At 44.1% G+C, this 14941-nt stretch overlaps 1 protein-coding gene across 15 annotated transcripts in view; it reads left to right on the top strand.

Annotated features, from left to right (window-relative positions):
- Positions 1-14941, top strand: part of LOC110512929 (sister chromatid cohesion protein PDS5 homolog A) — a 105833-nt gene that overhangs the window by 75583 nt on the left and 15309 nt on the right. For all 15 annotated transcript variants that reach the window (XM_090188369.1, XM_090188364.1, XM_090188370.1 and 12 more), the window contains 2 exons: positions 2627-2741; positions 3639-3771. In XM_090188369.1, coding sequence (XP_090044495.1) covers positions 2627-2741; positions 3639-3771 — 248 coding nt within the window. The remainder of the gene's footprint in view (positions 1-2626; positions 2742-3638; positions 3772-14941) is intronic.

Genomic DNA, 14941 nt, shown 5'->3' with positions numbered 1-14941 from the left:
AATACATCAGGACACGACTCAACCCCACTGTTAATACATCAGGACACGACTCAACCCCACTGTTAATACATCAGGACACGACTAAACCCCACTGTTAATACATCAGGACACGACTCAACCCCACTGTTGACACATCAGGACACGACTCAACCACACTGTTAACACATCAGGACACGACTCAACCCCACTGTTAATACATCAGGACACGACTCAACCCCACTGTTAACGCATCAGGACACGACTCAACCCCACTGTTAATACATCAGGACACGACTCAACCCCACTGTTAATACATCAGGACACGACTCAACCCCACTGTTAATGCATCAGGACACGACTCAACCCCACGACTCAACCCCACTGTTAATACATCAGGACACGACTCAACCCCACTGTTAATACATCAGGACACGACTCAACCCCACGACTCAACCACACTGTTAATGCATCAGGACACGACTCAACCCCACTGTTAATACATCAAGACACGACTCAACCACACTGTTAATACATCAGGACACGACTCAACCCCACTGTTAATACATCAGGACACGACTCAACCCCACGACTCAACCACACTGTTAATGCATCAGGACACGACTCAACCCCACTGTTAATGCATCAGGACACGACTCAACCCCACGACTCAACCACACTGTTAATACATCAGGACACGACTCAACCCCACTGTTAATACATCAGGACACGACTCAACCCCACTGTTAATACATCAGGACACGACTCAACCACACTGTTAATACATCAGGACACGACTCAGCCCCACTGTTAATACATCAGGACACGACTAAACCCCACTGTTAATACATCAGGAAACGACTCAACCCCACTGTTAATACATCAGGACACGACTCAACCCCACTGTTAATACATCAGGACACGACTCTACCCCACTGTTAATACATCACGACACGACTCAACCCCACTGTTAATACATCAGAACACGACTCAACCCCACGACTCAACCACACTGTTAATGCATCAGGACACGACTCAACTCCACTGTTAATACATCAGGACACGACTCAACCCCACTGTTAATGCATCAGGACACGACTCAACCCCACGACTCAACCACACTGTTAATGCATCAGGACACGACTCAACCCCACTGTTAATACATCAGGACACGACTCAACCACACAGTTAATACATCAGGACACGACTCAACCCCACTGTTAACACATCAGGACACGACTCAACCCCACTGTTAATGCATCAGGACACGACTCAACCCCACTGTTAATACATCAGGACACGACTCAACCCCACTGTTAATACATCAGGACACGACTAAACCCCACTGTTAATACATCAGGACACGACTCTACCCCACGACTCAACCCCACTGTTAATACATCAGGACACGACTCAACCCCACGACTCAACCACACTGTTAATGCATCAGGACACGACTCTACCCCACGACTAAACCCCACTGTTAATACATCAGGACACGACTCAACCCCACTGTTAATGCATCAGGACACGACTCAACCCCACGACTCAACCACACTGTTAATGCATCAGGACACGACTCAACCCCACTGTTAATACATCAGGACACGACTCTACCCCACTGTTAATACATCAGGACACGACTCAACCCCACTGTTAACACATCAGGACACGACTCAACCCCACTGTTAATACATCAGGACAGAAATCTTACTAAGTCCCTCCTCCCCCCTCTCCTCTCGTCCTTTCCCCTCTCTCCCCCTCTCCTCCCTCTCCCTCCTCCCCTCTCCTTCTCCCCTCCTCTCTCCTTCTCCCTCCTCCCCTCCTCTCCTCCCTCTCCCTCCTCCCCTCCTCTCCTCCCTCTCCCTCCTCCCCTCCTCTCTCCTTCTCCCTCCTCCCCTCCTTTCTCTTTCTCCCTCCTCCACTCTCCTCTCCCCTCCTTCTCCCTCCTCCCCTCTCCCCGGCCCTTCTCCCTACACCCTTCTCCTCCTTCTCCCTCCTCTCCTCCTTCTCCCTCCTCTCCTCCTTCTCCCTCCTCTCCTCCTCCCCTCCTCTCCTCCTTCTCCCTCCTCCCCTCCTCTCCTCCTTCTCCCTCCTCCCCTCCTCTCTCCTTCTTCCTCCTCCCCTCCTTTCTCCTTCTCCCTCCTCCCCTCTCCCCTCTCTCCTTCACCCTCCTCCCCTCTCCCCTCTCTCCTTCACCCTCCTCCCCTCTCCCCTCTCTCCTTCACCCTCCTCTCTACGTCTCCCTCCTCTCTCCTCCTCTCTCCTCTCCCCCTCTCCTCCGCTCTCCTTCTCCTCCCTCGTCTCCTCTCTCCTCCCCTCCCTCGTCTCCTCCCCTCCCTCGTCTCCTCCCCTCCCTCGTCTCCTCTCTCCTCTTCTCCCCTCTCCTCCTCTCTCCCCCTCTCCTCCTCTCTCCCCCTCTCCTCCTCTCCTCCTCTCCCCTCTCCCCCTCTCCTCCTCTCCCCTCTCCTCCTCTCCCCTCTCCTCCTCTCCCCTCTCCAAATCTCCCACTCTCCTCCTCTCTCCCCCTCTCTCCTCCTCTCTCCCCTCCTCTCCTCTCCTCTCTCCCTCTCTCCCTCTCCTCTCCTCCTCTCCCCCTCTCCTCTCCTCCTCTCCCCCTCTCCTCTCCTCTCCTCTTCTCCTTCTATAGATAAGATGATGTCTCTCCTACCAGAGTATGTGGTTCCTTATATGATCCACCTGTTGGCTCATGACCCAGACTTCACCAAGCCACAGGACTTTGAACAGCTCCGAGACCTCAAGGAGTGAGTGTACACACACACACACACACACACACACACACGAACAAACATCACCTCTCCTCTTCATCTCTCCTAAACCAGACAGTACATGGCCTCTCCTCTTCATCTCTCCTAAATCAGACAGTACATGGCCTCTCCTCTTCATCTCTCCTAAACCAGACAGTACATGCCTCTCCTCTTCATCTCTCCTAAACCAGACAGTACATGCCTCTCCTCTTCATCTCTCCTAAATCAGACAGTACATGCCTCTCCTCTTCATCTCTCCTAAACCAGACAGTACATGCCTCTCCTCTTCATCTCTCCTAAACCAGACAGTACATGCCTCTCCTCTTCATCTCTCCTAAACCAGACAGTACATGCCTCTCCTCTTCATCTCTCCTAAATCAGACAGTACATGCCTCTCCTCTTCATCTCTCCTAAATCAGACAGTACATGGCCTCTCCTCTTCATCTCTCCTAAACCAGACAGTACATGGCCTCTCCTCTTCATCTCTCCTAAATCAGACAGTACATGCCTCTCCTCTTCATCTCTCCTAAACCAGACAGTACATGCCTCTCCTCTTCATCTCTCCTAAATCAGACAGTACATGCCTCTCCTCTTCATCTCTCCTAAATCAGACAGTACATGGTCTCTCCTAAATCAGACAGTACATGGCCTCTCCTCTTCATTTCTCCTCAATCAGACAGTACATGGCCTCTCCTCTTCATTTCTCCTCAATCAGACAGTACATGGTTTCTCCTAAATCAGACAGTACATGGCCTCTCCTCTTCATCTCTCCTAAATCAGACAGTACATGCCTCTCCTCTTCATCTCTCCTAAATCAGACTTACACACACGAACACAGACAGCTTGAGTATTTCTGATGTGTGTGTGTGTGTGTGTGTGTGTGTGTGTGTGTAGGTGCCTGTGGTTCATGCTAGAGGTGTTGATGGTGCAGAATGAGAACAACAGTCACGCCTTCCTGAGGAAAATGGTGGAGAACATCAAGCAGACCAAAGACGCACAGTGTCCTGATGACCCGAAGGCTAACGAGGTACACACACACACACACAGTGTCCTGATGACCCGAAGGCTAACGAGGTACACACACACACACAGTGTCCTGATGACCCGAAGGCTAACGAGGTACACACACACACACACACACACACACACACACAGTGTCCTGACGACCCGAAGGCTAACGAGGTACACACACACACACACACACAGTGTCCTGATGACCCGAAGGCTAACGAGGTACACACACACACACACAGTGTCCTGATGACCCGAAGGCTAACGAGGTACACACACACACACACACACACACACACCTGGAGTTGATGTTATGTTATGGAGGTTAACTGACTATAGACCCATTCAGCCAGTATGTTAACTGACTATAGACCCATTCAGCCAGTATGTTAACTGACTAGAGACCCATTCAGCCAGTATGTTAACTGACTATAGACCCATTCAGCCAGTATGTTAACTGACTATAGACCCATTCAGCCAGTATGTTAACTGACTATAGACCCATTCAGCCAGTATGTTAACTGACTAGAGACCCATTCAGCCAGTATGTTAACTGACTATAGACCCATTCAGCCAGTATGTTAACTGACTATAGACCCATTCAGCCAGTATGTTAACTGACTAGAGACCCATTCAGCCAGTATGTTAACTGACTATAGACCCATTCAGCCAGTATGTTAACTGACTATAGACCCATTCAGCCAGTATGTTAACTAGAGACCCATTCAGCCAGTATGTTAACTGACTATAGACCCATTCAGCCAGTATGTTAACTGACTATAGACCCATTCAGCCAGTATGTTAACTGACTATAGACCCATTCAGCCAGTATGTTAACTGACTATAGACCCATTCAGCCAGTATGTTAACTGACTATAGACCCATTCAGCCAGTATGTTAACTGACTAGAGACCCATTCAGCCAGTATGTTAACTGACTATAGACCCATTCAGCCAGTATGTTAACTGACTATAGACCCATTCAGCCAGTATGTTAACTGACTATAGACCCATTCAGCCAGTATGTTAACTGACTATAGACCCATTCAGCCAGTATGTTAACTATAGACCCATTCAGCCAGTATGTTAACTGACTATAGACCCATTCAGCCAGTATGTTAACTGACTAGAGACCCATTCAGCCAGTATGTTAACTGACTATAGACCCATTCAGCCAGTATGTTAACTGACTATAGACCCATTCAGCCAGTATGTTAACTGACTATAGACCCATTCAGCCAGTATGTTAACTGACTATAGACCCATTCAGCCAGTATGTTAACTGACTATAGACCCATTCAGCCAGTATGTTAACTGACTATAGACCCATTCAGCCAGTATGTTAACTGACTATAGACCCATTCAGCCAGTATGTTAACTGACTATAGACCCATTCAGCCAGTATGTTAACTGACTATAGACCCATTCAGCCAGTATGTTAACGGACTATAGACCCATTCAGCCAGTATGTTAACTGACCATAGACCCATTCAGCCAGTATGTTAACTGACTATAGACCCATTCAGCCAGTATGTTAACTGACTATAGACCCATTCAGCCAGTATGTTAACTGACTATAGACCCATTCAGCCAGTATGTTAACGGACTAGAGACCCATTCAGCCAGTATGTTAACTGACTATAGACCCATTCAGCCAGTATGTTAACTGACTATAGACCCATTCAGCCAGTATGTTAACTGACTATAGACCCATTCAGCCAGTATGTTAACTGACTATAGACCCATTCAGCCAGTATGTTAACTGACTATAGACCCATTCAGCCAGTATGTTAACTGACTATAGACCCATTCAGCCAGTATGTTAACTAGAGACCCATTCAGCCAGTATGTTAACTGACTAGAGACCCATTCAGCCAGTATGTTAACTGACTAGAGACCCATTCAGCCAGTATGTTAACTGACTAGAGACCCATTCAGCCAGTATGTTAACTGACTAGAGACCCATTCAGCCAGTATGTTAACTGACTATAGACCCATTCAGCCAGTATGTTAACTGACTAGAGACCCATTCAGCCAGTATGTTAACTGACTATAGACCCATTCAGCCAGTATGTTAACTGACTATAGACCCATTCGGCCAGTATGTTAACTGACTAGAGACCCATTCAGCCAGTATGTTAACTGACTATAGACCCATTCAGCCAGTATGTTAACTGACTATAGACCCATTCAGCCAGTATGTTAACTGACTATAGACCCATTCAGCCAGTATGTTAACTGACTATAGACCCATTCAGCCAGTATGTTAACTGACTATAGACCCATTCAGCCAGTAGGTTAACTGACTATAGACCCATTCAGCCAGTATGTTAACTGACTATAGACCCATTCAGCCAGTATGTTAACTGACTATAGACCCATTCAGCCAGTATGTTAACTATAGACCCATTCAGCCAGTATGTTAACTGACTAGAGACCCATTCAGCCAGTATGTTAACTATAGACCCATTCAGCCAGTATGTTAACTGACTAGAGACCCATTCAGCCAGTATGTTAACTGACTAGAGACCCATTCAGCCAGTATGTTAACTGACTATAGACCCATTCAGCCAGTAGGTTAACTGACTATAGACCCATTCAGCCAGTATGTTAACTGACTAGAGACCCATTCAGCCAGTATGTTAACTATAGACCCATTCAGCCAGTATGTTAACTGACTATAGACCCATTCAGCCAGTATGTTAACTGACTATAGACCCATTCAGCCAGTATGTTAACTGACTGTAGACCCATTCAGCCAGTAGGTTAACTGACTATAGACCCATTCAGCCAGTATGTTAACTGACTATAGACCCATTCAGCCAGTATGTTAACTGACTATAGACCCATTCAGCCAGTATGTTAACTGACTATAGACCCATTCAGCCAGTATGTTAACTGACTATAGACCCATTCAGCCAGTATGTTAACTGACTATAGACCCATTCAGCCAGTATGTTAACTGACTATAGACCCATTCAGCCAGTATGTTAACTGACTGTAGACCCATTCAGCCAGTAGGTTAACTGACTATAGACCCATTCAGCCAGTATGTTAACTGACTATAGACCCATTCAGCCAGTATGTTAACTGACTATAGACCCATTCAGCCAGTATGTTAACTATAGACCCATTCAGCCAGTATGTTAACTGACCATAGACCCATTCAGCCAGTATGTTAACTGACTATAGACCCATTCAGCCAGTATGTTAACTGACTATAGACCCATTCAGCCAGTATGTTAACTATAGACCCATTCAGCCAGTATGTTAACTGACTATAGACCCATTCAGCCAGTATGTTAACTATAGACCCATTCAGCCAGTATGTTAACTGACCATAGACCCATTCAGCCAGTATGTTAACTGACTATAGACCCATTCGGCCAGTATGTTAACTGACTATAGACCCATTCAGCCAGTATGTTAACTGACTATAGACCCATTCAGCCAGTATGTTAACTGACTGTAGACCCATTCAGCCAGTATGTTAACTGACTGTAGACCCATTCAGCCAGTATGTTAACTGACTATAGACCCATTCAGCCAGTATGTTAACTGACTATAGACCCATTCAGCCAGTATGTTAACTGACTATAGACCCATTCAGCCAGTATGTTAACTGACTAGAGACCCATTCAGCCAGTATGTTAACTGACTATAGACCCATTCAGCCAGTATGTTAACTGACTATAGACCCATTCAGCCAGTATGTTAACTGACTATAGACCCATTCAGCCAGTATGTTAACTGACTATAGACCCATTCAGCCAGTATGTTAACTATAGACCCATTCGGCCAGTATGTTAACTGACTAGAGACCCATTCAGCCAGTATGTTAACTGACTATAGACCCTTTCAGCCAGTAGGTTAACTGACTATAGACCCATTCAGCCAGTAGGTTAACTGACTATAGACCCATTCAGCCAGTATGTTAACTGACTATAGACCCATTCAGCCAGTAGGTTAACTGACTATAGACCCATTCAGCCAGTAGGTTAACTGACTATAGACCCATTCAGCCAGTATGTTAACTGACTAGAGACCCATTCAGCCAGTATGTTAACTGACTATAGACCCATTCAGCCAGTATGTTAACTGACTATAGACCCATTCAGCCAGTATGTTAACTGACTATAGACCCATTCAGCCAGTATGTTAACTGACTATAGACCCATTCAGCCAGTAGGTTAACTGACTATAGACCCATTCAGCCAGTATGTTAACTGACTATAGACCCATTCAGCCAGTATGTTAACTGACTATAGACCCATTCAGCCAGTATGTTAACTGACTATAGACCCATTCAGCCAGTATGTTAACTGACTATAGACCCATTCAGCCAGTATGTTAACTGACTATAGACCCATTCAGCCAGTATGTTAACTATAGACCCATTCAGCCAGTATGTTAACTGACTATAGACCCATTCAGCCAGTATGTTAACTGACTATAGACCCATTCAGCCAGTATGTTAACTGACTAGAGACCCATTCAGCCAGTATGTTAACTGACTATAGACCCATTCAGCCAGTATGTTAACTGACTATAGACCCATTCAGCCAGTATGTTAACTGACTATAGACCCATTCAGCCAGTATGTTAACTGACTATAGACCCATTCAGCCAGTATGTTAACTGACTATAGACCCATTCAGCCAGTATGTTAACTGACTATAGACCCATTCAGCCAGTATGTTAACTGACTATAGACCCATTCAGCCAGTATGTTAACTGACTATAGACCCATTCAGCCAGTATGTTAACTGACTATAGACCCATTCAGCCAGTATGTTAACTGACTATAGACCCATTCAGCCAGTATGTTAACTGACTATAGACCCATTCAGCCAGTATGTTAACTGACTAGAGACCCATTCAGCCAGTATGTTAACTGACTATAGACCCATTCAGCCAGTATGTTAACTGACTATAGACCCATTCAGCCAGTATGTTAACTGACTATAGACCCATTCAGCCAGTATGTTAACTGACTATAGACCCATTCAGCCAGTATGTTAACTGACTATAGACCCATTCAGCCAGTATGTTAACTGACTATAGACCCATTCAGCCAGTATGTTAACTGACTATAGACCCATTCAGCCAGTATGTTAACTATAGACCCATTCAGCCAGTATGTTAACTGACTATAGACCCATTCAGCCAGTATGTTAACTGACTATAGACCCATTCAGCCAGTATGTTAACTATAGACCCATTCAGCCAGTATGTTAACTGACTAGAGACCCATTCAGCCAGTATGTTAACTGACTATAGACCCATTCAGCCAGTATGTTAACTGACTATAGACCCATTCAGCCAGTATGTTAACTGACTATAGACCCATTCAGCCAGTATGTTAACTGACTATAGACCCATTCAGCCAGTATGTTAACTATAGACCCATTCAGCCAGTATGTTAACTGACTATAGACCCATTCAGCCAGTATGTTAACTGACTAGAGACCCATTCAGCCAGTATGTTAACTGACTATAGACCCATTCAGCCAGTATGTTAACTGACTATAGACCCATTCAGCCAGTATGTTAACTGACTAGAGACCCATTCAGCCAGTATGTTAACTGACTATAGACCCATTCAGCCAGTATGTTAACTGACTATAGACCCATTCAGCCAGTATGTTAACTGACTAGAGACCCATTCAGCCAGTATGTTAACTGACTATAGACCCATTCAGCCAGTATGTTAACTGACTATAGACCCATTCAGCCAGTATGTTAACTGACTATAGACCCATTCAGCCAGTATGTTAACTGACTAGAGACCCATTCAGCCAGTATGTTAACTGACTATAGACCCATTCAGCCAGTATGTTAACTGACTATAGACCCATTCAGCCAGTATGTTAACTGACTATAGACCCATTCAGCCAGTATGTTAACTGACTATAGACCCATTCAGCCAGTATGTTAACTATAGACCCATTCAGCCAGTATGTTAACTGACTATAGGCCCATTCAGCCAGTATGTTAACTGACTATAGACCCATTCAGCCAGTATGTTAACTGACTAGAGACCCATTCAGCCAGTATGTTAACTGACTATAGACCCATTCAGCCAGTATGTTAACTGACTAGAGACCCATTCAGCCAGTATGTTAACTGACTATAGACCCATTCAGCCAGTATGTTAACTGACTAGAGACCCATTCAGCCAGTATGTTAACTGACTATAGACCCATTCAGCCAGTATGTTAACTGACTATAGACCCATTCAGCCAGTATGTTAACTGACTAGAGACCCATTCAGCCAGTATGTTAACTGACTATAGACCCATTCAGCCAGTATGTTAACTGACTAGAGACCCATTCAGCCAGTATGTTAACTGACTATAGACCCATTCAGCCAGTATGTTAACTGACTAGAGACCCATTCAGCCAGTATGTTAACTGACTATAGACCCATTCAGCCAGTATGTTAACTGACTATAGACCCATTCAGCCAGTATGTTAACTGACTATAGACCCATTCAGCCAGTATGTTAACTGACTAGAGACCCATTCAGCCAGTATGTTAACTGACTAGAGACCCATTCAGCCAGTATGTTAACTGACTATAGACCCATTCAGCCAGTATGTTAACTGACTATAGACCCATTCAGCCAGTATGTTAACTATAGACCCATTCAGCCAGTAGGTTAACTGACTATAGACCCATTCAGCCAGTAGGTTAACTGACTATAGACCCATTCAGCCAGTATGTTAACTGACTATAGACCCATTCAGCCAGTATGTTAACTGACTAGAGACCCATTCAGCCAGTATGTTAACTGACTAGAGACCCATTCAGCCAGTATGTTAACTGACTATAGACCCATTCAGCCAGTATGTTAACTGACTATAGACCCATTCAGCCAGTATGTTAACTGACTATAGACCCATTCAGCCAGTATGTTAACTATAGACCCATTCAGCCAGTATGTTAACTGACTATAGACCCATTCAGCCAGTATGTTAACTGACTAGAGACCCATTCAGCCAGTATGTTAACTGACTATAGACCCATTCAGCCAGTATGTTAACTGACTATAGACCCATTCAGCCAGTATGTTAACTGACTATAGACCCATTCGGCCAGTATGTTAACTGACTATAGACCCATTCGGCCAGTATGTTAACTGACTATAGACCCATTCAGCCAGTATGTTAACTGACTATAGACCCATTCAGCCAGTATGTTAACTGACTATAGACCCATTCAGCCAGTATGTTAACTGACTATAGACCCATTCAGCCAGTATGTTAACTGACTATAGACCCATTCAGCCAGTATGTTAACTGACTATAGACCCATTCAGCCAGTATGTTAACTATAGACCCATTCAGCCAGTATGTTAACTGACTAGAGACCCATTCAGCCAGTATGTTAACTGACTATAGACCCATTCAGCCAGTATGTTAACTGACTATAGACCCATTCAGCCAGTATGTTAACTATAGACCCATTCAGCCAGTATGTTAACTGACTATAGACCCATTCAGCCAGTATGTTAACTGACTATAGACCCATTCAGCCAGTATGTTAACTGACTAGAGACCCATTCAGCCAGTATGTTAACTGACTATAGACCCATTCAGCCAGTATGTTAACTGACTGTAGACCCACTCAGCCAGTATGTTAACTGACTATAGACCCATTCAGCCAGTATGTTAACTGACTATAGACCCATTCAGCCAGTATGTTAACTGACTATAGACCCATTCAGCCAGTATGTTAACTGACTATAGACCCATTCAGCCAGTATGTTAACTGACCATAGACCCATTCAGCCAGTATGTTAACTGACTATAGACCCATTCAGCCAGTATGTTAACTGACTATAGACCCATTCAGCCAGTATGTTAACTGACTATAGACCCATTCAGCCAGTATGTTAACTGACTATAGACCCATTCAGCCAGTATGTTAACTGACTATAGACCCATTCAGCCAGTATGTTAACTGACTATAGACCCATTCAGCCAGTATGTTAACTGACTATAGACCCATTCAGCCAGTATGTTAACTGACTATAGACCCATTCAGCCAGTATGTTAACTGACTATAGACCCATTCAGCCAGTATGTTAACTATAGACCCATTCAGCCAGTATGTTAACTGACTATAGACCCATTCAGCCAGTAGGTTAACTGACTATAGACCCATTCAGCCAGTATGTTAACTGACTATAGACCCATTCAGCCAGTATGTTAACTGACTATAGACCCATTCAGCCAGTATGTTAACTGACTATAGACCCATTCAGCCAGTATGTTAACTGACTATAGACCCATTCAGCCAGTATGTTAACTATAGACCCATTCAGCCAGTATGTTAACTGACTATAGACCCATTCAGCCAGTATGTTAACTGACTATAGACCCATTCAGCCAGTATGTTAACTGACTATAGACCCATTCAGCCAGTATGTTAACTGACTATAGACCCATTCAGCCAGTATGTTAACTGACTATAGACCCATTCAGCCAGTATGTTAACTGACTATAGACCCATTCAGCCAGTATGTTAACTGACTATAGACCCATTCAGCCAGTATGTTAACTGACTATAGACCCATTCAGCCAGTATGTTAACTGACTATAGACCCATTCAGCCAGTATGTTAACTGACTATAGACCCATTCAGCCAGTAGGTTAACTGACTAGAGACCCATTCAGCCAGTATGTTAACTGACTATAGACCCATTCAGCCAGTATGTTAACTGACTATAGACCCATTCAGCCAGTATGTTAACTGACTATAGACCCATTCAGCCAGTATGTTAACTGACTATAGACCCATTCAGCCAGTATGTTAACTGACTATAGACCCATTCAGCCAGTATGTTAACTGACTATAGACCCATTCAGCCAGTATGTTAACTGACTAGACCCATTCAGCCAGTAGGTTAACTGACTATAGACCCATTCAGCCAGTATGTTAACTGACTATAGACCCATTCAGCCAGTATGTTAACTGACTATAGACCCATTCAGCCAGTATGTTAACTGACTATAGACCCATTCAGCCAGTATGTTAACTGACTATAGACCCATTCAGCCAGTATGTTAACTGACTATAGACCCATTCAGCCAGTATGTTAACTGACTATAGACCCATTCAGCCAGTATGTTAACTGACTATAGACCCATTCAGCCAGTAGGTTAACTGACTATAGACCCATTCAGCCAGTATGTTAACTGACTATAGACCCATTCAGCCAGTATGTTAACTGACTATAGACCCATTCAGCCAGTATGTTAACTGACTATAGACCCATTCAGCCAGTATGTTAACTGACTATAGACCCATTCAGCCAGTATGTTAACTATAGACCCATTCAGCCAGTATGTTAACTATAGACCCATTCAGCCAGTATGTTAACTGACTAGAGACCCATTCAGCCAGTATGTTAACTGACTATAGACCCATTCAGCCAGTATGTTAACTGACTATAGACCCATTCAGCCAGTATGTTAACTGACTATAGACCCATTCAGCCAGTATGTTAACTATAGACCCATTCAGCCAGTATGTTAACTGACTATAGACCCATTCAGCCAGTATGTTAACTGACTATAGACCCATTCAGCCAGTATGTTAACTGACTATAGACCCACTCAGCCAGTATGTTAACTGACTATAGACCCATTCAGCCAGTATGTTAACTGACTATAGACCCATTCAGCCAGTATGTTAACTGACTATAGACCCATTCAGCCAGTATGTTAACTGACTAGACCCATTCAGCCAGTATGTTAACTGACTATAGACCCATTCAGCCAGTATGTTAACTGACTATAGACCCATTCAGCCAGTATGTTAACTGACTATAGACCCATTCAGCCAGTATGTTAACTGACTATAGACCCATTCAGCCAGTATGTTAACTGACTATAGACCCATTCAGCCAGTATGTTAACTGACTATAGACCCATTCAGCCAGTATGTTAACTGACTATAGACCCATTCAGCCAGTATGTTAACTGACTATAGACCCACTCAGCCAGTATGTTAACTGACTATAGACCCATTCAGCCAGTATGTTAACTGACTATAGACCCATTCAGCCAGTATGTTAACTGACTATAGACCCATTCAGCCAGTATGTTAACTATAGACCCATTCAGCCAGTATGTTAACTATAGACCCATTCAGCCAGTATGTTAACTATAGACCCATTCAGCCAGTATGTTAACTGACTAGAGACCCATTCAGCCAGTATGTTAACTATAGACCCATTCAGCCAGTATGTTAACTGACTATAGACCCATTCAGCCAGTATGTTAACTATAGACCCATTCAGCCAGTATGTTAACTGACTAGAGACCCATTCAGCCAGTATGTTAACTGACTATAGACCCATTCAGCCAGTATGTTAACTGACTATAGACCCATTCAGCCAGTATGTTAACTGACTATAGACCCATTCAGCCAGTATGTTAACTGACTATAGACCCATTCAGCCAGTATGTTAACTGACTATAGACCCATTCAGCCAGTATGTTAACTGACTATAGACCCATTCAGCCAGTATGTTAACTATAGACCCATTCAGCCAGTATGTTAACTGACTATAGACCCATTCAGCCAGTATGTTAACTGACTAGAGACCCATTCAGCCAGTATGTTAACTGACTGTAGACCCATTCAGCCAGTATGTTAACTGACTGTAGACCCATTCAGCCAGTATGTTAACTGACGATAGACCCATTCAGCCAGAATGTTAACTGACGATAGACCCATTCAGCCAGTATGTTAACTGACTATAGACCCATTCAGCCAGTATGTTAACTGACTATAGACCCATTCAGCCAGTATGTTAACTGACTAGAGACCCATTCAGCCAGTATGTTAACTGACTATAGACCCATTCAGCCAGTATGTTAACTGACTATAGACCCATTCAGCCAGTATGTTAACTGACTATAGACCCATTCAGCCAGTATGTTAACTGACTATAGACCCATTCAGCCAGTATGTTAACTGACTATAGACCCATTCAGCCAGTATGTTAACTGACTATAGACCCATTCAGCCAGTATGTTAACTGACTATAGACCCATTCAGCCAGTATGTTAACTGACTATAGACCCATTCAGCCAGTATGTTAACTGACTATAGACCCATTCAGCCAGTATGTTAACTAACTAGAGACCCATTCAGCCAGTATGTTAACTGAC

The sequence above is a fragment of the Oncorhynchus mykiss genome, chromosome 10 (genome assembly GCF_057628025.1).
Source record: "Oncorhynchus mykiss isolate SJ-2025 chromosome 10, ASM5762802v1, whole genome shotgun sequence".
NCBI lineage: Eukaryota > Metazoa > Chordata > Actinopteri > Salmoniformes > Salmonidae > Oncorhynchus > Oncorhynchus mykiss.
This window is presented reverse-complemented; position numbering and strand designations above follow the sequence as displayed.